Below are 26,928 nucleotides of genomic sequence, written 5' to 3' on the forward strand. Positions count from 1 at the left end.
ACCAGTGAGTTTCCGCACACACACCTTTTTGTAACTGTAAGCCCTTTGGTTGATGAAGAACCAACTCTTCCTTACAATCTGCACTCTCATTAAAATGTCGCACACAGTCTTCTGAATTATGTGAGAAAATTAAGCACGGTACCAACAGAAATTCATTGCAGCTTAGAGTAACAATTTTTTGAGTCGTAACAGCTGGCAGTGCTCCAGTGGTTTCTTTAATAACATGTCCTAAACATAATGGTAATTATGTTCTACTTCGAAGTTCATGTCCTTAAAGCTTTTGAATAGTCTGAATTCGGATTTTTTCTTCTTGGATCTGGGACAAAAAACAATACTGAAATGATTAAGTGCATGGCTGCAATTGGCCCAGTAGCATTAAGAGGCCTTTTAACAGCTCCAGCTTCTTGGTCCCAGGAGAAGGAAAAAAACACTATTTGAAAAGAGGAACACATACCAGACTGATACTACAGGGTCAGCGGCTGACCGCTTTGACTCTGGCTCTTTATACCATCATTGTAGCTGTGAGAAAACATCAGTAATCAGTGTAGCTCAACTCCTGCTACACATTATGGGGACATTTCTTGGCTTTGAGAAAGCAAGAACACATCCATGCCAAAATATACACCTGTAGGAAAAAAAAAGAAAAAAAAAAGTAGTCGACAGATAGATAAACATCCCTCTGCCTCTTGCGTTGTTACACATTCAAACAAGTCCCAACATTCACAGGCATAAATGTCTTCACACTGCCTGGAAAAACCTGTTTCTGGAGACGATATTTCATGTGCAATGGGAGGCTGTAACCGAAACCGAAATCCTGTTTTACTGTAAACACAAGCCAGTTTAACAACAAACAAACTGCAGACAGACAAACTCACACACAGTCTAAACAAACAGTATGCTTTATATTAAGAGCTAACTGCATCTTGTGTAACTCACAAGAAATGCACATATTGCAATAGAGCTGTTTTTATGTACATTCTTTTTTTTGGGGAATGCTGTGCCTCTTTTAGTCATGGACACCTCTCAGTCAGACAGTGGCGTGGCACTATATAGACGAGGGAGATTTCTTCCTCTTCCTTGCGCTGGTAGAACAAGATTAAGAGGTATTTTGGTCTTTTTATGAAGCTGCAACCTCTATACAAGGTCAGCAGCACCGACTGTGTGCGTGTGCATATATGTGTGTGCGTTTGGGGATTTGCCGTAAGTATGCATGCATTGCAGAGCTATCCAGGGCTCTGTCTGCAATGACTGAGTGAAGTCATCCGTCATAAGAGAGGTGTTTGGCGAGGGTTATGCGCCTGTCCCAAAAAGGAAAGGGATGGGCTTCCGCTTATCAAAGAAAGAAAAAAAAAAAACAAAAACCCCAGACTGAGCTCACTAAGGAAAGTGTACGTGAAGCAAGAGGGTCTAAAAGCTATAACAGTGATACATGATAGGACCCCATGTGCAACAAAAGCCACATATGTTGAGAGACCAAGTTAAGCAATTGGTTTTTAGAATTTATGATTGTGATAGTGAAAAGTAAAGGGCACACACTGAAGGGAGAAATGGCAGCAGATGAAGACGCTGCTGAGCACTTCAAGGGCACAGTTTCCTCTAGGGTCAGCCTTCTGAAACTGCCTGTAATGCAGTGCTTCTACACAGCCTTACTCATCTTAGGTAATTCCACATTGGACAACCGTCCACTGCTTGATGAGGTGTCTCAATCTGAAACACATTTCTCCAATTATTGATTCATCTCATTGTTTTTGGTGAAAGTAATATCAAGCGAACATCTGTGCACACATCGACACACAGGAAAGAGAGCACGCTTTCACGTCTTCACCGGGTCATCTGAAAGTGATTAGCCTCCTCTCCAAAGGCTTCCCCCGGTACAGTCCAGCTTCCTGGATCCAAAACTGACAGGCTCCATTACGATTTCTATTTTGATTTCCTGAAAATCTGTTCGATTCCATCTGCACCGATTAAATCACAGCTGAAGCATAATAGCCTGGCCAGCGGCATTTATTTTGGTTCAACAAATCAAGTGAATTCCAAGCCCTGAGATCACCAGAAACAGAGCTCTCATAAATAAGTGGACTCTAATCCCAGTGTGTACACTCTGGCAGATGTTAGGTCAAAATACAGCCCTTTAGTTTATATCAAGCCCCTTATTTAATTGTAGCTGACTGTCTGGCAGATTTAATTTACTTAGTTATAATCCAAGTAAAAACACTCAAAAGTGACTTAGAGAATACAGTGCTATAGGGAGCTGTACACTTGTGTCCTCCACTCACACCTCACCGGCCTGTAGGAGAGGATGTGTGATTAAAATACAAAACAAAAAGCTGAACATGCCATTCCTGGGTGTGTGTGCAGCATTAATAAAATAACTACTTGGAGATGAATGGACACATTTAGAAAGAAAGTGTGTACTTTATTGTACTTTATTGTACTTTATTGAGCCCCGTGGGGAAATTGCTCTCTGCATTTAACCCATTCACTCAGTGAAGCAGTGGGCAGCCATTGGGCGCCCGGGGAGCAGTGTGTAGGGACGGTACCTTGCTCAGGGGTACCTCAGGGTAGCTGTTAAGGGGAATCGAACCCCCGACCTTCCGATCATGGGGCAACCACTCTACCTACTGAGCTATCCCTGCCCTTTATGCAATCACTTAACAGTGGCTTTAAAATAGTGGAAATATAAGCGACCAAAAACTGTCATGAGAAATGGGAAGCGCTAATGGGCCATAATGTTGCGTAACACTCATGCACTGTGTGTCTTGGGGACGGTGAAACCAGCTCGTCTCTGTTCTGACTCCTGAATGCAGCTATAGAAGCTGAAAGGCTCTTCAAGGCCCCTCGGCAAGCACCCAATCACTTCACTATAATTATACCAAATACCAGCAACTGTTCAAACGCTTTCAGTGGTAGCTTTTGATTTTTTTTTTTTTTTCAGTCAGCATGCTAAAATAAACGAACAGTAAGGCAATTCTTCCTTTGAATTTGCAGATTCTGTTTGCTAGTCATTTATCAGGTCTTTCCTTGTGCTGATTGAAGCCACTGTACTATAAACTCTTTATTTACATAGCATCCAAAACATGCAGTCATATGAAAGAGAAAGTTTTCACAAGTACATACACCTCATGACTCAATAAGCCATAGAACAACATTTAGCTGCAATAAACTGAAGCAACGGTTTCCTTAAGGACTATCATTCGGTCACATCATTATAGAGGAATTATGGCCAACTCTTCTTCGCAACGTTGCTTCAGTTTACTGGATTTGCGGCCATTACTTTATACACAGCGCTCTTAAGGTCCCACTACAGCATTTCATCTAACTACAGCATCTAGATGAGGTCATGTTGTTGTTTTTTTTAAAGAGAAGAGGCTTCCTCCTGTCTCAGCCATACTTATTCATATATTAGTCTTTTTCTGGTTGTACTTGCATGAACTTTAATATTTAACATGCTAACTGAGGCCTGTAGAGTCTGAGCTGAAGGTTTTAGAATTCCTCAGAGCATTGTACATGCTGACCTTTGGTGAATTTGCTTTGACTTTAACACACTGCAACAATCCTCTAAAGAGTGAACACACACTTGAATGCTCCAGACCGGCAACCTGTCAAAACGTTTTGCTTTTACGGAGTTTGTCACACTTGCATTCAGTGAATCAAAATCAATCATTTGAACTGGCTGCTACTTGACCTCTTAATTTAGATAGAAGGAGTAAAGGTTGTCCTTTTGACACGACTGTGTCCAAGAGTCTTGTTTTCTCCAAACTGACGTTGTATCTCCACACTGTATCTCAAAAATGCTTTTTAAGTTAATAAATAGTTTTGCAAGGTTGGCTGCAAACATGCATGCAAATGGGAATTGTTTGGCTGCTATGAAATAAAAGGGTGACTCAAGTACAAAGATCTGTACTATCAAGTTACACTACAACTATACTCTGAGACTGTTATGTTTAGCAGTTTAATAATTTGTATTTCAAATACAGCAGTACAGAAAAATAATTTAAATATAGCAATTTCTGCTATTTTTATGACCTTTACGACCACAAATTTTGATTTATTTATTCTTTTTTTTTCTTTTTAAACTTAAAGGACGGGTGGATTATGGATAGATTTATCACTTGCCCGAGAGCTAGCAACCTCAGTATCAAACTGGTTATGACATAGAAGCAAAGACAATGTACCTAGTTAGGAATGAGTAAGGTTACCTCAGATCTTGCACAGGCCTCTCTAGCCTTGCATCGTTTTACCCAAAAAGGTATTAACATGGGCCTAAATGTCCTCTTGACCGGAACGTAAGTTTTAAGCTTCAGCAATTTCCATAACAGGAAAACTTGGGACGGCGTCCACAGCCTTGCGAAATCATAATGCGACTGTAATCAGGTTTAAATGTCCAGTCCCTTGAAAAAAAGGATCACTTTTCGTTCGATTTGTTCAGGTTTTCATCACACAGACAGCAACTGCTGAAGAAAACAGAAAGAAAAGCGCGACAAGCTGAAGTATGATTCATGATTTCAGTCTAATTCTGCCAAAAGAATTCACCTCAAGGAACTTACCGAATGTTTATAATATGGAGACATTTAGCATTTCTTTTTGCTTTCCTCTCTCACTGTCTGCCTTTTGCCTTTGGCTGCAAACTGACTTTTGACAGATGACTTTGCATATTGTTATTATCATGCTGAATTTCAAGTTTATTGTTTTTGGAGGATTTGGCTGTAAGCAGCAGACCAGAAACCCAATGTATTAGCACAACATCCATTTGCAGTACTTCAGGGTAATAAGAACCCTGAGGCCTATCGCGTGTCTTCATCAATCAAAATTAACAAAGAGTTTAGTTCTGCTCCCTTATGAAGCCCCTTTGAAAAAGGTAGGACCACATCATGACTGGATACAGTATAAAAACTGAATTAAAAGTTTTACTTGTATGCTATTACAGAAACCACTTTGGGCATCATTTTATGATACTGAATCTTTTTTTAAATCAGCCCCACTGACCCAATCCTGCGTGCACTTGTTTCCGACTGCACTTATCAGATCTGCCTCTATATTTATAACATATTAATCCACAAATCAAACCTTGTGAAAGGCCACATAATCTGTGTTGACAAGAGAAACAATAGGTGAGATCTGTAGCAAGTGAACATAAGTATGTGGCACACGGAGCGAGCACAGACAAAAATAGACACAAAGAAAGGAAAGTAGAGCACAATCAGGTTTCGTCAAACATGTTTGTGCAGCACCGAGCTTTTCATCGTGTGCAGTTTATCTCTCTTGATAAAACAGGTATGAGTCAAAGGCAACTGCAAACTGTTTCGCTTTTATTTGAGTAACATGAAAGTAACACAATAACAAGAGTAAAGAATTGCTATGGACACATGATGAAATACTGTAAATCTGTTCAGCGACAAATTTGAAATGGGACTAAGAGTCTCTGCGGCCCTTGGGGAAAATTTGATAAAGTGATCATTTAAAGAATCTGGGTTGCAGTCTCACAGGCAATTGCTCAATTATTTTGTCGATATTGTTTCATATACCAATCAAATTCTCAGTAATCGGTCCACCGTTTTAATAATAATAAGAAGAGCTACCTCGATAGCCTTCCAGGGTTGATCCGTGGAAAACATGGAGATGTTTTGATAACACTCCATGTTTTCACAGCACTGCCAAAAATAACAGACACTACTATGTTTAATGTCCTTAATGTTTACATTTACTGAATGTTTATCTTCTCCAAACTAACTGACACAGTGACGCTGTTGTAAACTTTAAGCTTAGGCCTCAATTACACAGATGTAGAGACTAGTCTGTGACTCTCTTGCAACAAAAATGTGTATTCTCAGACTGAAGAGTCGTTGTTCCAGCCTGCTGGCTGTCACTAGTTAAATTTGGTGGCAAAGATGGTGCTGCACTAAGACATCCTGGTGATTGCTTTTGTCACTAGCAAACTGGTCGCTTGCAGTTTGCATGAAACTTGTCTGCAAACACTTGCCAACTAAAGTAACTACAGTAAAAGTTGCTCGTTTGGAAAAGTGTAGGATTCAGCAACATGATACATTTTCTACTAAGGTGCAGATAAGCTGGCATCTTCCATGCAAACTAAAGGCAACTGTGGCATTCTGCTAGGAAACAAAAACAATTGCAACAGGGTTTTTAATGCCACACTTTTTGGAACCACTTTCAGCTAGCAAATGTCAGCAACATCCAGCAACCGCTTGTTAACCAGTTGGAGAATACACATTGTTCCTTAGTGACCAGTGTGCTAGGGGGTTGCTAACTGGTCTCTAGGCCTGCGTGACAAGAGGCAACCACTTGCCAATGATTTGAGGAATACACATTTTTCCATGGACTATGGTAGGGTCACCCTCCATTCTTTAGGTGTGTGTGACTAAGAATTTAGCAGTCATCTATCATCTAAACCCTGTAAGCCAACTTGTCTAAGTTAGACTGTTCTGACAACTGTTTAGTGCTTGATGTTTCCATATTTGACTTGGCATATTTCAGTATGTGTGGTCCAATTCAGCCACAGCTTCACCAGCTCCAGCGGCAGCCAACAGCAGCAGCTGCACCCAGACAAGCTGGATGTGAAACCTCTTCCATCATTAAAATGGAAAAATATGATGATGAGAGCTGTGGAGTTTATTGCTTTGGACTTGAGGCCCGTCAGTGTTAATCTTCAATATTTCTCGAGTAGGGATAAATTATATGATTACAGGGAGGTGCATGCTTGTCAGCTCCGAGTCACTTTATAATAAAATAACTAGCTTAAAAATTGTTTAAACATACAGCCAATGCTAACTTTTTTGTGTTCTTTATGTTTATTAATATTAGCTCTTTTGGCAAATAGCTGGTTTGATGGCGCTGATTTAAAGGATAGTGATGTCTAATTTCTCATTTTATAGACTGAAACAATTAGGAATTAAAATAGTCGAAAGATGAATCATAATAAAGATAACCAACATTTCAGTAGCAGCAGCCATAAGGTAAATGAAGATTGCAGTTGTTGTCAGATTTGCACTCCAAACTAATCTGGACTGGCAGGAAAAAGAGTGCAAACTGGGTATCTTTTTATTATGGAGTAGGAGAGTGACTTGTGCTAATTTTAAGGGATCACAATTCCCAGTCCACAATAAAATAGTTCAGATCTCTGTATAATGCACAGTCTAATGATCTACCAGGTGAAAACACAAGAAATGACTAAAGCAATACAGATTTATCCTTATTGTGGACAACTTTAAAAAACATTCTCTCCACTGTTAAGTGAAGCTGCCAAAGCCATGCATGGATACTTGCAACTACTACGGATATTCTATGCAGCATGCATTTTTAAAAAAAGGAACCTTTCCTGTGTTTCATCAGGTGTAAATGTTAGGGATGTCCCTGAAGATGCTAGTAAGCATGAAAAGCAAATAGCAGGAGTTTTCCCCACCATGAAGCTCTACAGTCTAATGTGTCGCAATGCCGTGTATGGAAATGATTGATGTCAACAGTTCCCTCTTAATCACCTGAGAGGTACGCAGCCTCTTGACAGTCTGGCAGTCATTTTGGATTCTTCTCTAATGACTAGAGGACAGGTTGCAGATGATGTTAGCTGATGCCGGCCTCACGGATCACTACCATTCTGTCAGTGATTAAGTGACTCATCTACCTCTAGTAAACAAACCCCCAGTAAAGCATCTTGCATCTATCAAAAGATGCCTTTGACTCTGTCGGCTTATCTAACTTGGAAAAAATCCATCATACCTGTACAAAACCGAGGATGCTGTGTGGTCTCTTGGGATACGTCCCATAAACAAACAGATTCTGCTAAGACTGCAGCTATATAGGTGCAAAGGGAGCATTCGGATCCCCCATTACATTTTTTTTACCACAAAACGGTGTACCATTTCCCTGTGTGTTTCTTTTCAGATATTTATGACCTGGTTTCTGTAGCTTGACAAGTTGCCTATAAGTTAGCAAGTAAGAAAAGAAAACTAACACTTTTTGATTTCATATTAGGGGGGGGGGGGGGGGGGGGGGGTATTAAAAAGGTTTACGTAAAGCCAGGCTTTTGGTTATACTGCTAGGGGAAACATAGTAAACAGAGACCTTTTTATGAAAACACAGCTGAGAAAACTGAGCTTTAAAACCAGTTATACTGCTTGGGACATATTATACACTTGAGGAAATCTTTTGTCAATCTTACTAAGGGCTAAAGTGGTAGTGTCGTGCATCCTCAACAGCACAGTCCGTTCTGTACAAAGCCCAAGCAATGCACTTTAGTCTTTATTGATAGCTGTGTGAGTAGGACAAGTGTGGTGATGTAACAGATCTTTCTTAAATTGCATGGGCAGCATTGTTGGTCTGGACAACCCCCGAGGCTCAGTTTGATTTCAGCAGATTAATTTAGGTTCCTCTCTTACGTAACGCCATCTCAGCTTTCAAGCAGTCTCACTGATCTCAGGATCACCTTTGGCTTCTTTCATGGGTGGCTAGCTACTGAACTGCACTCCCATGATAAGAGTGGAAACAACACTGCACTGGAAAAGATCCTTGAACATCAGAATAAGACCTGAGAGCAGTTAAGCTGTTTGACAGCAGACCGCATTAAGAGGCAGCACAAGTGAAATGGTGATGACGGATAGCAGCTTGGTTGAATCCCTTAATATAGCATGTTTTGGTTGTAAAAGATCAAATGGACACAAAGGTATGAGAACGATGCAGAGCATGCGTTTGATGCGGATAAGCCACTGGCTAAAGAAAACAACAAAGTTTTGACTGCGTCTCCTCAGGGGAGGTTGCAGCCACTGAATGAAAAACATCTATTGAAAAATGACTCGGATAATTATAAAACTTCATCATGCGTTCAGAATAAATTCAGATTTTTAAGAAATATTCACCCTGGAAGGGATCACAGAAAATATTTGTGCAGGAAAAGACAATCAAACCATCACCTTTTAACAGGGTAGTAATACTCAGGTGGCACTTTGCAGAAGTAACAGTTGTGATGCTGATGTGTGCAGGAACATTATTATGATTAATCCATTAAATATTAAAGACATGGATTCTTTTTACATAAAGGATGAAATCAGATCACAGCGAGCTCACTATGTGTGTCTCAAAGTGAATGGAGGGCAGTGTCTGCCGTGTCAGCTGAGGAATGAGGTAATAAGACAAGACTGGTTCGGCTTACAGGAATAGACATAAAATGTTACGAGAAGTGAAATCTGTTATCATACCATAGATTTTCTTAAGCTGAAAGTGAAACAAAGAAGACATGTTTAAAAATGGACTAAAACAGACTTCTGATATGCTGAATCTCATATATCTATTAATGTAAATAAATACCAACTAAATACCAAAAGCTGACATTTTTCTAAATGAATCAAGCTCCGGTCTCTGATGCGGCCTTCGGTTTTTAAACATAAAAGTCTGTTTACAGTGCTTAGGAAATGCATTTGGGAGAAAATCTTGATGAAATCATCTGCGGCTCTGAGGGAGGTGCATGAAATCTGATAAATTGCTTCCAAAGATGTCACTTGAATCAGGAATTGGTTGGATATGAAGACTCTCAGCTTATAATGTAAATTAAATCTCATGTTCGGGAAGAGGTGAACATAACAGCCGTCATCAGTGCTGGAGATTAGCATCTTGAGGCCACATCAGGCACCTGCAGCGAAACCTCTGACTGAAATGTCTTGGAGTGAGTTGTTTGGCTGAGTAGAAACGATTTTGCAACGGTCCTAAATTTGAGTGGAGTGGAGTACTCCCTCTGTACTAAAGTAGTCCTATGTAAACTTAGTGGTGAAGCCCTTTAACACTCCTGAAGCACATTATCTAATCAGTGATGCACATTATTATTATTATTATTATTATTATTATTATTATCATCATCATCATCATCATCATCATCATCATCATCATCATCATGAGTAAACAATTGATCGCATCTTATTCTGCCTTTTTTTCTTTTTAAACTGTCCTGCACATTTATCTCAAAAGCCAAATCAAGGTCACCCAACCAAGCCTTTCTCCACACTCCGTGGAGTCTATTCACAGCTCCTCGTACAATTTGTCTTCTGTTAAAAAAAATTAAAAAAAACTGCTGGCGATCTATAATTCCCACCTGGGCAGATTGTGTAAGCCCACAACAGGTGAAATTTGGCTCAGCTTTTAAGCATCATTAAGAATCAAAAAGCAGCCTTCTGTTAAAGGAAATTGCATGCCAGTTTGCAACACCAGACTTTGATGTGTCTGCCCATATTTCAGGCTAAGTGTTTGTTGAACTGCAGCCAACCCCTGAGACAATACTGGCCTTTTGAGATATACCATGCTCTTGAGCAGTGACGTTCTCAGGCTATAGAGGAAAGCTGATAGCCAAGTGATCCTTTAGCTGACTGAGGGCTGAGGCTTTTCGGTTTAAGCCATCAATGTGAGGATAAAAGTGATCAATATGGAAAAACTAGAGTAGAAACTGTGGGATTTATGGCTGCTGGCCTCATTCACATTATACACAGGCATACATTGCGTAAAGTATGATCTCACATTCCAGAAAACCCCAGATTTAATTGTAATTGTAAAACGGAAAAATTCTCTTATTATACCAATGGGACTTTCATTTAAACATATGAATCCGAGTTTGGGTTGAAGGCAAGTTGACTGCATGTCAAACGAAGTCAAACTCAGACTTGGATCCACAGAGTGAGACATTCCACTGATTTGATTGTCTTGGAAAAACACCCCAAACATCTCATTACCTGACATCATCCCTACTGTCGTCTATCCTGTTGGGATGAACACCACACCACATTGCTCTTGTGAAAGAACAAGAGCAATGTGCTGGTCAGCACCATGAGGCCAGTGAACCCCAGATAGCTACACTCTGGCGCTGGATACCAAACAGCCCATCACGAGATAGCACGCTTCTCGCTGTCAACCACACCACAAGAAATAAGGTTAAATGGCACTATCTACACAATATGGGAGCCTCTTCTATTTTTATTACTGGTGCTGACAGCCTCTTTTGTTTAGAGGGAGAGGCAGTGCGGTTCTTGGAAATGGTTATAAATAAGTACTGAGGCAACCACAAGGATTCCTATTTGTCCATTTGCATTGTTTTCAAAAGCTGGCTTGGTTATGATGTGTTTCATAAATACAACACAATCACCAATCCAAACACACTTGAGATGGTTTAGATTGATGAAACACTGCTGTTAATAATTGGGACGGACCGGTTTGCTTCACATTTCTTTGATGTAATGACCCTTTAAGCAGCACGGCAGAATTGTAAGAAAAGATTTCAGACATTTTGAAATTCTCCCTTCAGGGAAATTTCTTTGATACTAACGGCCATGCTAACTATACAATCTGCCTAATCTCCCACCATCTTTTTCCACTGAGCCATTTGGCCGGTGTGGGAAAAGCAGTGCAGCTGTATGTAACATCACCTTTTAATCACTTGATGAAAAAGCAGCAGATGCAGAGTGTTTTTCCAGTGGCAAAGCATTACACCAAGAACACAGAGTCTGCAGCAATGCTATCAACTCTGTAAGTGTCTACCCAGGCAGAGAGGTGCTGTGAGATAACTTCTAGCTGATGTTTAACAGTATAATGTTTACCATTTCAGCTTAGCCTCCTTAATGGGTCTCATGAGCTAATGCAAGATCATTACAACAGCTGTAAATAGAGCACAAATCAAACTTAGAACTGGCAGGAATATGAGTAGTTTTAAAGGTTTTTGGGAGTAAATAAAATATTTGAGATAATAAAACGTAGACCTGCCTCTGAATGCATGACTCACCTAGCAGTTGGACCCCCCTAGTGAGGCCATAGACGTCTATGAGAGCCCAGAGGGGTTCTGAGACATGTACCCCACTGAAGAACAGTATGGGGCTGGAGTCGTTGATTCGATAGAACACCCGGCCCTTCTTATCTACCCAAAACGAGATGACGTTTCCCTCATTGGAGAGCTCCTCTGGAAGTGCTTTTGCCCAGAAGCCACTTTGGGAGACCAGGTCAGGGCAGGCATACTTGGGCAGGGTGTCTGGATTGATCCTTGATGGGTCTTTGGATGTAAAACCAAGACGTAGAGCACCACTCCAGCAGCACTGCTTTTTAGTGATCTGGAGAGAACATATTTTAAATCAATGAAGATAATTTAATTAAGATAAATATGCAAGATAAAATATGAGCTAAAAAGAATAAAGCCAAATTTGGGCCGGCATAGTTTCTGCTGAGTTGCAGTGATACTACCTGCACTGCACTGTGATTAATTCATGACATTCAAAGCTTGCATTTGGGTAATTTTTTACCTCCACCCAGTCATAATTATAGCTGCAATTACCTTTAAAGTGGTATGACTGTGTTTTGTCAGTGCCAAGAGCAGCTAGTCCTAGATTATTGTGAAATGTGACTTCTTTATGTAAATGGATACAATCCAAAATGTTTTGCCTGATAGATCGGAGCATGTTAGCACCATGACAAATGGCCTATGGGAACCATTAGAATGGCAGAAACATGTACTGGGCATTAAAGGCATATACTATAAGAGCATTAAGATTAAAATATTGTCCAAAAATATCTAGAGTCTACAGACACATATGCACTTGTTGTGCAGTGTCGCTTTGAGTTTAAGAATGTCACCATGGTAAAAATGTCTAACTGATGATAATCATGTCCAACAGCTTATCTTCTAGCATGCCAACAGCTGATGATTACACCACTGTCCCAATTGCAAGCCAGTATACCAATTAAAACTGGTAAGGCTTAAATTAACCACTATGGCTGTTAATGTGTTTGAAAGATGGATATAACAATGGTGACATCACCCATTGTTTAGTGAAGTCTCATGGTGAAGCCTCAGCAGCACGTGGAAGACATTACAGAGAAAGTGAGTGATACCATGCTACTCAATACTCACATGTGACTGGCAAGTCATTGGCCCATGAGTGTACTCATAATTTACAAAATTTACTTCAGGTTTTATTCTGTTTGTTCTGAAACTAGCACTTGTTCCAATACAATCATCCGGAAAGTGGAGGCTGTTTACTACAGGAATAATTTGTACTACCAGAGGCACTTCCACCTTGGCTTCACTTTTCAGAACAACAAGAAGCAACATCCATGTCTTGTCTATTCCTCAAGCCATCAAATTTCTAAACATGGGCAACACATGGCCTGCCCAGGTGGTTTAGCCAAAACAACCTCAAGGTGCAATGAAAGTGTCCCTACGTATTGAAAAAGATGTGTTTGCTCCATGTTGGTGTATGGAAATGTGATTGCAAAAGAATTTCCCTGTGCGGGCAAATAAACCTTATTAACGTTATCGCTCACATGTGGTCCACAATGCTGACATAGAGGGAGCTGTAGCCGATGGTTGTCTGCTTGAACTCTCCTGCACTAATTCAATTCACTGAAGTGGACCTCTCAACCATGTTTGTGCTGTTTGTGCCTCTTGGAGCATTTTGAAAGAAACTATCTGCGAAATAATATGGCCCGCTGCATGGCGAAGCCTGTCTAAGCAAAGCTAACATCGAGGCTTTGAAATGTGGCTACATCAATCATTTACATAGAGTTACTGAGGTTATTTTTACTTATCTTGAGGAATTTAATTTGGTTTGGCTGGATGAGTGCTTAAGAAAATAGATGGACGGATGGGCTTCTATGTCTGTAAGTTTCATGCCAATTTATCCAATAGTTGAGATATTTCAGTCTGAACAAACAGACAGCACAACATTCCCATCATAGTGCCAAACCACTAGCAGGGCTAAAAAAAACAACTTATCACTTTCAAGATTGGTTACCTCGGTATGTTTATCACCTGCAAACGATTTTTGTCTTATTTCGAAGCACTATTTACTTTGCATTTACTGTGCCAGATAACAGTGTTCCTCACATGGCAGTGCTTGCCCTACTCTCTCACATTCGAGACATAGATGGCCTGATAGGTGAAGTGGAAACTTGTTCTAAGCTGCTGCCGCTTTGGCCCACACAAGAGCACAGAGAGGAAAGAGAGAAAATGAAAACAGGAGAGTGAAGAGCTGGGATGAAGAAAGGGAGGCAGACAGGCAGGGAGAAGAAAATGAAAACATGCTAACAGAATTAGAGGGACAGAGATAAAAGAGGACTACTTTTCATCACACTCACAATTTGGATCTTCTCAGTAATTGACTGTAATAATATCAGAAAGTACAAGATGTGCTAATCTATGGTTTTGTAAAGTAACTTTTTTGTTACAGGAAATTATGAAAATGACAACCAGTTGTGCTCTAGTTCTGGTGTCGGACTTTGGACTCATTGTGCAATAGGTCAATTTTTAACCCAGTCATTTTCTGTGTGTAGCATACCGGGGCTCCAATAGTAATTATCCCTGTGAATACAAATGACATTCGAATAGTGCATCGTTTACCTTCAGTCGAACCTGCTCATATACAGCGATAGGTCTGTTGCTGAAGGTGATGGCATTGCAGAAGCTGGCCTGTCTCTTGACAGTTCTCTGAGACATGTCCATGACGATCTGCGAGCCCTTGGTGCTTGGGTGGAAGAGCAGAGGGAAGGAGGACAAATTTCCACATGGCTGGATGGGAAGGCAGCGCTTGGGCTTGTGGTGATATCGGTGAGGTCCTGCTGGAAACGGTCCATTTAGGGAATCTATGTGAAGAATGAGAAGCGTAAGAGTTGGTTATTTTGGTCAAGGGTTGAGGGGGAGTTAATTTTCTTGGGGTGCAATTTACAGTAAAATACCCAAATATTAGATTACATTTGACTGCAGTATTGAATCAGGCTGTCTGTACCACTGCAGGACCACACTGGCTGGTTCATTCTCCTGAATTATCCAATTTGGTAACAAAAGCACTCAGAGAACCCAACTTTCCCCAAAGGGCAAGGGCTATAGTTGTATAGTGTTGTATTGAGAAAATAAAAAGCGTGTTGTATAGCTCTCTCCATGCCCTTTTTCCATGCCCATATATATGATATATGATATTTTGCAAGGTCAACTTGCAACAATGACGGTCAAGTCAAATGCTTATCCAATTTTGGTACTCCAAGGCCTAGTATATTGTTGTAGAGTTTAAAGATGATCCATAAAAAGAAATCATGGGTAACATAACGTTTGGACTGATTTTCACATTTGGTGTGACCTTGACCCAATTTTCGCAAAAACTAAATCAGCTTGAGTTCTTGTTGGTAACTACCGTCACGAAAAATTTGAAAATGAAATCTTAAAAACTTTGGATGCTAGACTGCTAACAAAGAGACAGACAGATAGACAAACAGAAGCAATTACATTTATTTAAGCAATTTAAAGCATAAGTCTGTTTCCATCTTCTCACGGTAGCACAGTAATAGCACCTGTATTGTAAATTAGAAGCTAAATGTCCTTGGATTTAAAAAACAAAACAAAACAACAACAACAACAAAAAAAAAAAAACACAAACCCAACAGCACAAAGACAGACCTGCTCTCCTGGCACCGTAATTTAGGAGAACAATGCAGCTGCGAGAAGTCTGTGCAAAACACTCTCATTTCAGTAAATGGTCATTTCCGGTAACACCGAAATCTCACTTTTGTTATTCTACATCTTTCAAGATAATCATCTGATTTGTGCTGCATTTGGTTTTCTTTTTTTTTCTGTGGAAAACTTTTTGTTTGATAATCAGCAGAAAGCGGTAAAGGAAGCAGAAGGAGGCGGAGGACAAAGAAAAAAAAAAAAGATCAACTTACACACAAATAAGACCACAATTAGCCAAGGAGAAAATGACCTTTGGGATCTTACGGGAGTTCTTGATGCGTGTATGTTCAGCTGGCCAATACAGTATATTCAAAGCTACACCAATAATAGTGAGGAATGGCTGTTAACATGTTATTTCCAGTTACGGCTCGTGTTTTAATGAGCATATATCAATCTTATCATAAGTCTTTATGTCTGAAAGTCACGTACACGTGACGCTACAAAATCAGTGGTGCAAAATGTGAGGCATTTATTGTGATTTGTAAGTCAGAGGAAGTGGTAAAAAAAAAAAAAAAAAAAAAAAAAAACTCCACAGGTACACAGTGAGTCACACCATGCACCCGGGTTTCTAGATTTTTTCCCATGTGAAAATGTGAACAACTTGTCCCACTTACAGTAACTCATAAAAGAGAACCAGCTTTTTTTTCCCCCCCAAACGTCCAATCTCAAAGCCTTCATAATCATGATTCACACGGACTCCCTCTCATTTGGATCCACTCTCCCCATTCTCATTTCCTACATTCCTCTTCAAAAGGACCACACCAAGGTCACTGTGGTTTTAATGGAGGAGGTGTTTTCTCACAAACTTTGGCTCACTCAAAACCCAACTTTTTATTCTACTGATAACACAAATAACTTTTATCTCACGACACGGTTTGATACAGATTTTATTCCATAAAACGCCGACCTCGTCTACAGCAGCATTTCAGGGTTTTAAAATACCATCGAGCACGAAGTGTGAACAAAATAAATAATTTAAGCCTCATTAACGCTTCTTCATCCTCGGGAACTGGTTGCATTTTCGCACCTAAACTTGGAAGACTGTGTATGAGCAGCTTGTGTTTGTCTGCAAGAGGAGAATGTGAGCCACTGCTGAAAGACAGCTATTTTTGCTCTCCTTTAATTGACCTTGGAAGGTCAAGAGGTATATAATGCACCACAGAGACAAATCAGTTAGGACTGCCAGGATTGGAGACGAGTCGCCATGTGACTTCTGAGGCCAGGTTTAATAGAACATCACAGCGTTCTAATTTTAGGGCAGAGACAGAGATTTGAGCAGTAGATGAAGACATGATTTATATTTTAAAAAAAAAAAATCTAAAAAACTTGTCATAGTCAACCCTGAAAAATAATTACAAATGCTGTCAAATGGGAATCGTTGTCACATATTTCTGTCCAGTCCTGCCCTTCAAATCACAATCAGAGAGCCTTTGCCAAGTGTTCTGTACTCAGCACAGTGTATTTAGTAAGCTTTTTGCATGCTCTTGTCAATGCTGAACAATGCTTAATTGTGCTCTGTGCACAACAGTGGTCTTAAATGAAGTCATAACAAACCCTTCAACCATATTGCATCCATGACGTCGTGTCAGACGTGATGTCTTGGGGAAAACAAAACAGCACTGCATTGTACTCCATCAAAGACCAGGCTTGAGAATAGAATAGAATATTTCCTGTTAGGGTTGAAAACAGAAGCAACACCTCACCTCACTGGCCCTGCAGACCGTGGCGTCTCTTATCCTCCACCATCTAACCAGAGAATCCAATATATTCTTTCATTTTTGCTATATTACTACCATTTCTGCTGCTGTGAAATTGAATTCTACAGACTTTCTTTTTTTTTTTTTAATCAGCTGAAGGTTTATTTCCACAACCCAGACATCCTGTCAGGGGTTTACAACTTTCAAAGGACTATATAAACTATGAAAGTCAAAAAAGTAAATAAAAGGATAAATAAAAATACCACATTTGATTTACTGTAGATGACAACTGATTAGAGCCAAAAGTGCTGATGATACAATGGTTGCTGAAGTGTGTTTAAAAAGTCATGCAACCCGACGGTGACGTCAGGGTAACCACCGACCAGAGCCCTGCCATGATAAAAGAGAGGTGCCATGACAAACGTCAGATGAGCAACTTAAGGATAATGTTACTTAATGCACCACCGCACACAATGTGACTGCCTCTGCTGTCATTAATTGGAAAAGACAAACAGTGCAGAGACAATGAGTGGCCCTGGCCAGTGTCACCTGGCCTCCTACGCTCCTCTGTGTTTTATCCTGAGGCTTGGTCTTACTAAGACGCCTCAGCAGAGGCCCTAATGTGGTGTGACGTTAGTATCAAGGCATGGTGGCCCCTCAAATGCATTCTAAAGAGCTCCAGGGCACATTTAGCTTTTTCCACATATGTCATAGCTGGCGTTGTTTCAATAAGAGATAAACATTTGTGATTTAAAAGTTTTTAAACGTCTTACCAGAGAAGATGCTTTGTATGAGGCCTCTGTAAAAGGGCTGCGCCTAGTTCAGGTTTGACAGGACCATCACTTGAATCTGTTTAAGTGGGTTTTGTTTCCAATGTTAGATCAATTCATTGTTTTTAAACTGCTTTATTTAAAAAACCTAAAGGAAAGCCTATTTTATTTGTCATGAGCTAACAGGTATACATGCACAGTGTTAAAGATGTATACTGGACTGTAACATGATGTAAACTTTGGGCTGGATTAGTTGTTTGCTCTAGAAAATTATGAAAACATGTCAAACAATTTCACAGCTCAAGGTGATACCTTGAAATGTCTTGTTTTTATTTTCTCAGCAACAGTCCAAAACCGTCCAAAAATGCAGTGTTCCTATTTGAAAACATCGAACTAAAGAATTTTTAAGTAAGAACAATGCATGCCAGAGTCGTCATGAAGGTTTACCAAACGGGGAGGAGTGAAGGTTGAATGATTCATGAGCCCTTAAGATGGAGGTGGGCCCTGCAATGCGACAGGGATTATTAAGGTTTACATTTTTAGGGCCCCGATTGAACACATGGCTGACAGCCAAGAACTTCTAGCTGTGCCCCTGTCTGCACCTGTATTGTGTCACACCAGTGGACCCTACAACTGAAACTGGAAAAGGGATCACATGAACTGGTTCATCTGGGTGTGCTAGAAAGCACTTGGTATATCAAAAAGTACCAAACTGCAATTGTAAACTAAAGCAAGATAATACCAATATGGAAGAGAGATGAAACCAAAAATATTATAATATGGATATGGAACGTAAAAGTTAGAAAAATAGGATGGGCAGGTTGGTGCTGATAGACAGCATTGGAGACCTGAATAAAAAGTGAAAAGGAAGACTGTAAACTCTATATAAGTTATCACCTTCATTGTACCACCTGAACAGAAAAATGAACCCAAAAACTGTTGCTGTCCTAAAACATTTATAGCCAGAGACAGTGGAAGATCATTTGTGCTGGTATAAAATTATTTCTATCCAATTTAGTTAATCTGACTTGAGTTCACTGAAATATAATGGTCACAAATGATCAGAAATACAAGAGAATGCCAGGTTTCTATCAAATAAGGCCACACAGACTTGTGGCATTTACTGTATGTGGACTGTTTACAATAACTAGGAACCAAAAACCACAGAGCATTCAATCATCTGGCAAATCTTTGCTGATGTAAAGCAACTGAAAGCTAATCAAAACACTACATCCCACAAAAGACATAGTGTAACACTAGAACTGCATCAGTTAGGCCCCCAACAAGACGCTATTAATGGGATTCTTATAATTCAATTTACCTGATGGTTATATTTCTTTATTAGTCACTTCATGTTCTTCCATAAAATGACAGAAAAGAGCGTAAACTCATCAAAATTCCCTGCCCGTCAACCATCAGTTCATACTCAAGGTTATTAAATTTAAAATGAGTAAGCCACAGAAAATCTGCAAACCATCACATGTGAGAGGCCAGAGCCAGAGAACTTTCTACTTGGTTTACTTGGGAATTAACTGAAACAATCACATATCCAAAAGCATTATGTTTCTGGAGACTGAATAATCGATTCAAAGTATTGCTTCAGCTCTACCCTAATGCCTGATACATGAACTTTTACTGTGCCAACTTTAAATTTAAATGCTTAATCTTAATAAAACAGCACTAACGAGTTAAACGCTTAAAAAAAAAACAAAAGACCACAGTCATCTTAAATTCATTTAGTGCTCAGCATAGTTTAATAACAGGTTTAAGAAATTTTACTAAATGCATGTTGTGTGTACTTATATCAGTGTCAGACTCCCAATAATCATTCAAAACTAAACGGGGTTCTATATGACTTTTACCACTGAACGTACACCTAAAAAGTGAAACAGAATACAAGCAAAAAGCAGAGGAAACAAGATACCCTGTACCTGCTCACTATTATAATTTCAGACACGCAGGTTCATTAAAAAGAGGCAGGAGACTCTAAAAGTGTTAGGCATCAACTAAAGGCAGAGATAAATAAATAAATAAAAATAACAAGCAGGTGGGTAAAAAAAAAAAAGTTGAAGGCTATTTAATCCTCTAACCAGCTCAGTTCAGTTTGTCCTGTTTGGTTTCTTTTGCTGGAAGTCGGTTAAAATGTCGCAGAGGATTTTCACACTTAAAAAAAACACCAGTGTCTTTAATCCTAAACCAGTCGTGACTTACAAATGGTGCTTAAACTTGGCCAAAGCGGCTGTAATTTCACTTCTCCTTTATTTTAGGCTCCCAGGACGCCTACAGTTTTCATGCACACTGGCTTGAAGCTGCACAAGCCAAGCCTACAACTCGTTTATATCGTCTCCTCTTATAATATTACAGTTGTGGCGCATAATAAACAATCGGCACACGCTCTCCTGTCCGGTGACGCCAGATGCCCTTACCGTAAAAGGTATTCCTGGTGATCTGACCTCCCATGGCTGGATGCAAGGTGCGTTCACCTCTCCCTCTAACTGCGACCTGGATCCACAGTATTCACATTCAGCCTCGCGTCCTCAGCAGCGACATTATATGGACACCACACTGTTCACACACGCACAGGGGGGGAAAAAAGAGTCCCGACAGTGATTCAGCGTTAGGTTGTGTCTATCCAAAGATTCATCGACATCAAGCAGCAGCTCACAGCAACTAACAGATCCAGCACGCAGTGGCTCACTTCAGTCCGCGCGGAAATTAACATAAAAGGTGGTAGTGGAGGTGGAGCTTCACAGGACTATTGACGCTGTAGTCACCAGAGCAGACTTCAAGAGCGTTAACTAGCAAGAAATAGTTATTATATTCCCAGATTATATAGACACTTAAAGCACAGTTATCTCCAGTACAGTGTTCTGTTCACATTGTACGACTGCGAGGAATCACTCATCCAACAAAGAGCTTGTTTTGTTTTTGTTTTTTTAATACTTTTTATTAAACTGTAAAATTTCTAATCATTTTCATAATCATGTTGTGTCCTCGTGTTCCACAGTTCGTGTAGTGGCTACTGCTGGTGCACCACAGTATATCAAGCACGTGGCGCTCGGTTTTCCACCCCACTTGTTGCCCACCATGTGTGCTGTCCCTACTATCCTTTCATCTTCCTCCCCCCCCCCCCCCCCCCCCCCCCAAGTAGGCAATTTACATTCCCATGGAGAAACTCACTGAATTCAATAGATGGTAAAATAAAAAATCCAAGGAAGAATATTTTCTGACAGTGTCTGATTTTTGTAGTTGTTTTGGCATAAAAATCCAGTTGTGACCTCAAGCATCCCTCTGGAGGATTAATCCACTTGATCAGCCATAAAGATATGTCACACAGCTGGAAGAAGTTCCTTCCAACAACAGGTTAAGGAGTTTATGTTCCTCTAATGCCAACATCTGTACTCAGAGCAGCATTTCAAGATTTACTTGGCAGTGTGTATGAGGATAAATAAAGACACTTTCTGATGGGTCTTGGCAGAGGAGTTGCCATGATGACCAGAGCAAGACACTCCTGGCTTGAGGCTCAATGCGATACTGGTGCTGTGAAACAGGGAGGCCATGTAGTATATTAGGTTTATTTGAGAGCTTTGATTGATCTTTGAGCTGGAAAAGTTTTTTTTATGCATGCAAGCAGATCTCAGAACAACTTTCATTCAGTGCAACATTTTCAAATTTCCAGATCATGACTGGACTTTCCACCTGTTAAATCAAAGGGGGTGATCTCACATTGAAAATGTTAATATAACTGACCTTTTTCAAATTAAAGTAAAGGAAGAGCTTGTTGCACACACATCTCCAAAGTGTCTGGCTCTAGACATTCAGAGTTGGCATGCTGGCCATGTTTCCCAGCGGGCACCTCTCAGGATCTGCCTTATTGTCGCTTTAGCATTTATATAACTTGTATCAGCAGCCAGGCCTGTGAGACACTGTATTGGCTCAGTAGCATGGGCTATATTCTTGTGTTGTTTATACAAACTGATTGCGGTTTACTTGACTGTCTGTAAGCAATTTCCAACGGGGGTAAAGCCATATGACTTGGGGTTTTTCATGCAGCATTTTACATCGTCATTTTCTATGAAAAGTGGTCAAAACAATTTTATTTGTCAAAGAAAGCAGAGATAAACTAAAAGTATCAAAACAAAATGTGTGAACAGAACACTTAGGAATTTATAGCATGGACCCCGTAGCGATCGCAGTCATGCTTAATGGTGTATGACATGCCACCTGATCACTGGGCTGTCAAAAAACTGACTGGCTGTTCTGTAATACAAGAAGAAGTGCAGTTCACTGTGAAATGATAAAACGTGATGGTTTGTGTCCTACGGTAATAGTTCAAAACTGCATGCTGCTAATCATGCACCATGGAAAGTTGCCAAAATACCTAGCAATTGCAAAAGATCACTTAGAAAATACAAAAAACCCCCGAAATGTGTGTTATTTGTGTAAGCTCTAAGTAGCACCCCATACCTAACCTGTTACGGTGCCGTGATGTGTGAGTCATCTCATATAAATGCAATGGCACAACCTTATATAAATAAACAGACTGACATATAGCTATGATATTTTTGCAGATGTCTTTGTTGCAGCTTTGCATGGCTAGAATACACCTTTGTTTTACATACCTATATTTGTTGTTGTTGGGTATTTCTATTTGTAGTCTTTGCATCTCTTTGTAATAGTTTTGCACCTGTTTATGCCTCTAGTACACTTTTCCTTTCTAATAATAGTGTATAGAGACATATTGCCCTTATATTCTTATGTGTCTATATTCTAGTTTTAAAAATACATATATATTCACACCTTTAGATTTAGATGCTCTGAAATTTTATTTTGATGTGCACTAACTGTTGTATGGCCTATATTTGTATAGCGCTTTACTTAGTCCCTATGGACGCCAAAGCACTTTACGCTACATTCCCAAATGTCAGTAAAGTTGCCTTTCTCTTCTATTGTATTCTTTTCTTCTCCAAGTCTTTGTAATTCTGTTGTCCACTTTTATAATTTGGTAGTTGTTTTGCATCTTTAATAAGCCATCGTGCATGATTTTAAAGTCATTCTGCAATAGTTTTTTTTTTTGGCTCTTTGTATTCATTTTTCTAACTATTTTGTAGACGCTTGCATCCCTTGCAGTCATTTATTCTTGCAACTCTTTGTAGTTGTTTTGGATCATGGTGTAGTTGTTTTGTATTTCTTTGCAGTCACAATGTGCAGGGTTGTTGTTTTTTTGCATCAGTGTTCATTATTTTTGCAGACATTTTGCATATTTTTGTAGTTGTTTCGCGTCTTTTATTAGTTATTCTAGATGTTTTAAGTGTAATTTTGTATATCTCCAAAATATGGTTCTTTGTACCTCAACTCTTGTAGCCCTTTTGCATCTCTTTGTGGTTGTGTTACAACATTTCACATCTGCAGAAATGCACATTGCATCCATTTTCTTAGTTATCTTGTGTCTCTTTGTGGTTTCATGTCTCTTTTTTGCAATTACTTTGCACCCATTCTAGTAGTTGTGTGTTTATTTATAGCTGTTTGTTACATTTGTAGTTGTGTAAATGCTGTGGTTTGCTCTATGTCTCTTTGTAGTCATTTTCAAAAGAAAAAAAAAGAACACTGTTTTGCTTCTCTTTCTTGGACCCCGGAGCAAGTCCCTGCTAGGTTCAGTAATCCCTACATGGAAGTCACAGAATGTGGCTTACATTTCAGAACTGGCTCAGTTTGCTTAAATACAAACACTATTGAGATTTTTATTATTACCTAGTTCTTTGTGCAATAGCTTTGAACCATTCACTCAGAATTGGATACACACTGTATACCCTGACAGAACAGACTGACACCTCCTCCCACAGTAGATTATTTGTAGATGGGCGCCTGGCAGGCAGCAGCTGCCTGGTGGGGTGTGCTGGCGTTGGGCCTCCACGGACATCTTGACAGGCTTGTTTGAGGGAGCCGTGTGCACTCTTGCTCTCTTCTGGGATGATCCATGTTGAACAAAAACACCATTCAACTCAGAGTTTGGATCCTCGCCCGGGAGCCATATGCAAAACATTACAAAGCAACACAAGAGCATCATATGATCCTCAACAGGGGGGTGTCGGGAGAAAAGGAACCCCACCCGGCAGGCACGTATTAGAGGTGAAATATAGGTTGTCACATAACATTGCAAAGTGACACTGACATAGGAAAGATACCAGCTGACTTTTTTAAAACTAAAGTGTAGCTAGAAGGCAATCACAGCATTCATTTAATTGCACCAGAATCCCTTTCTCTGTTGGCAAAGAAGTTCTGCAGAAAGATTTATTAGAATTACAATCACAGTTTGTAAGAAGTTGTCAGTGTACCTACAGGCGCTGCCAAAATGTGCAGATAAACAGAGATTCAGCTGTTCTGCAAAGAAAATAGGTACACAAAAGATCCTAGTTTCTCTTCCATAGTTCATTGCCTCACTTTACGGCATTACTCAACTGTGTTTCAGTGATATTTATTATATCATGTGGTCCTTTTTACTTTTCCAACACACTTTTGTGTTTGTTATCATTATATCACAGCATTATGTGTTCTTTATTTTAAATGGGTTTTTTTAGCCTGGCATTCAGTGGTGTTAAGTCATCCAAAGACGGAGTAACTGAAGGATTATCTATGAGATTATGACCTGTGAGACTACGGATCAACTCACTGAGAAGCAAGCGTCTCAATATATGAGATCACTGAGAAGTGTGGATAACAATCCACACTAATCATCTAAAAGCTACTCTAAACAGCAGCACAAGAGCATCTTTAGCCCATTTTACACAGAATCATAGGCTTTCAAAGTGTAATTGCTGTTTACATGTGACCAGTCTATGGATAATAAAATAAGTGTCCAATAGCACATCTTTAATCAAACTTCTGGGTCAAATGTCTGTGTAGGTTCTCGGTCCTGCAGGTCATGGTAGTCTTAAGAGCTTGAAAAGAGCGCAAGTCCTGGGTTAAATTCTTTCCATGTCACTAATAGGCAGGATGAGGATAGATGCAAGGAGTTGCCTCAAATCAATTAGAGTGAATTTTGCTGGATTTACTGGTTCAGATGTTAAATAATATTATTATTCTTAATGCTTTGCATAACTGGTCAGATGAGATTATTAAATATATTATATTTGGAAATAAATACCATGTGACTGTATTACTCCTACTGATTATAAGGGAACTGCTCTCACGTGTGGTGCTCTGCATGGCAACATATAAATACAGAATTTCCACATCAATATTTGCTCATGTAAGCCTGCATTACACACTTAAATCAAACGGACAGGGTGTTATTGTTTCTTCTCTCAGTTTTTTTTTCTCTTTTTCAGGAAGACAATTTTTAACTCAGTGGCTTGAGTTCAGCCAATGCAACAGAAGTAACAATAGGTCATTTGGAAAAAACAGCTGAAAAAAGTCAGTAGTTGGATGAAATTTTTAATTGTACTCAACTCTAGAGATCATCTGTGGTGTCATAAAACATTTAGCAGGAGTCATTTGCTCTCTGTCTGCACAAGTTATTATTTCTTTTAAAGAAAGGAGCAGCTGCAGTCACCGGGAACAAACTTGACATAAAACACCTGCTAGGTTGTCAAATGAGGTGTTTTAAGCTTCATGAGTGTGTTATTGAGTCAGGAAGGTGCCTGGTCACGAACATGATCTCAAGCAATAATCTTGACATGACTGCGTAAGGGTTCCTCTAGACACACCGGTAAAATTGGGCTGCCTCGAGTGAGCAAATACAGCAGTCCACAGTGACAGCTCTTCACATTACGAATGTGGAAATGAGCAGCAACAGCAAGTTTGGAGAGTAGAAGCACTCAGTCGGATTACCATATGTACAAACCTGTACAAAAATTTAGGATGTTGCATAAACTGCGAGTTAAAGCGACGTAAAAGCACATCATTCAAACGCTATACAGTACAGTGCAAAGGTCTTGAGCCAACCCTCATTTCTTCATATTTTGCTTCCAGGGAGCGAGACTTTCTTTTTCCTTTTTTCATGACCATTTTCACCTAATTTCATCAAATTCAAAGGATGAGCCTGTGTTGTGTCTACATACATAATAGTGAATGAGCAGTATCAGGAGAAAAAATCTAGGAAAGCTCTCACACGTGACCTGAGAGATGCATCTAGACCTTCAGTTGCTCTGTCTACTGTTCACAAAAAGACAATGGGCTCAGTAGAAGGGTGGCTGTGAAATACCATTCTTAAGGAAATAAGAAATGGCTGAAGTATCACACAAGAACTGGACTGGAAATCAGTGGCAGCCAGTCTTGAGGAGGTGATGAATCCAAATTGGAATTTTTTTTGGTTCAAATCATCTTCAGTATGCACAGAGGAGGCCAGGAGAGAGGTATGACTGTGAGTGTCTACCATCTGTAAAACATGATAGAGGCGCTGTCATGGCTGCATTTCAGCCAGTAGTCAAAATGGAGAAAAATTATGAACACGGTAAATTACTGTCAGATTTTAATCCACCATGCAATTCCATCTGGAAATCATCTGATTGGCAATGTCTTCATTTTTCAGATTGACAATGATCCCAAACATGCTGCCAATGTAAAAACATACCTGGAGCTAACAAACACACAATGGAACACTATCAGTCATGGATCGCCTGTACCCCAACATTATTCAAGCAGTGTGGGATCATCTTGACAGAGAACAGAACAAAAGGGATCCAACATCTAAAGAAGAGCTTGGAATGTCCTTTTGAAAGTTTGTTGAAGAAAATACAAGAAAGCTTGCCTAAGAGAATTCAGGCTGTGTTGAAGAATAAAGATTGACCTTCGAGGGTTTTTAGAGTTGTACAAACTCTGTGTTTCTACTGTATTTGCAGATATATTTGCACATGCTTCCATAATTTGTTGCAATTATGTACCATTTTCCATGCAAAATGTAAAAAAAAATGGGACTTTTGAACAGTACTGTATCTAAAAAGAAAACATATCATACATGGAAAGTGGAAAATTTTGTTTTTTG

The 26,928-nt window shown here is 39.7% G+C and overlaps 1 protein-coding gene across 1 annotated transcript in view; it reads right to left on the reverse strand.

Moving 5' to 3' along the window:
• Nucleotides 1-20,680, reverse strand: part of LOC113034880 (E3 ubiquitin-protein ligase NEURL1-like) — a 34,916-nt gene extending 14,236 nt beyond the window's left edge. Inside the window, exons 1-3 of the mRNA XM_026190015.1 lie at nt 20,372-20,680; nt 14,375-14,616; nt 11,768-12,089 (exon numbers count right to left, since the gene is read on the reverse strand). Coding sequence (XP_026045800.1) covers nt 11,768-12,089; nt 14,375-14,616; nt 20,372-20,405 — 598 coding nt within the window. The 5' untranslated portion in view covers nt 20,406-20,680. The remainder of the gene's footprint in view (nt 1-11,767; nt 12,090-14,374; nt 14,617-20,371) is intronic.
• Nucleotides 20,681-26,928: the final 6,248 nt, after the last annotated feature.

This window comes from Astatotilapia calliptera, chromosome 13, assembly GCF_900246225.1.
Source record: "Astatotilapia calliptera chromosome 13, fAstCal1.2, whole genome shotgun sequence".
NCBI lineage: Eukaryota > Metazoa > Chordata > Actinopteri > Cichliformes > Cichlidae > Astatotilapia > Astatotilapia calliptera.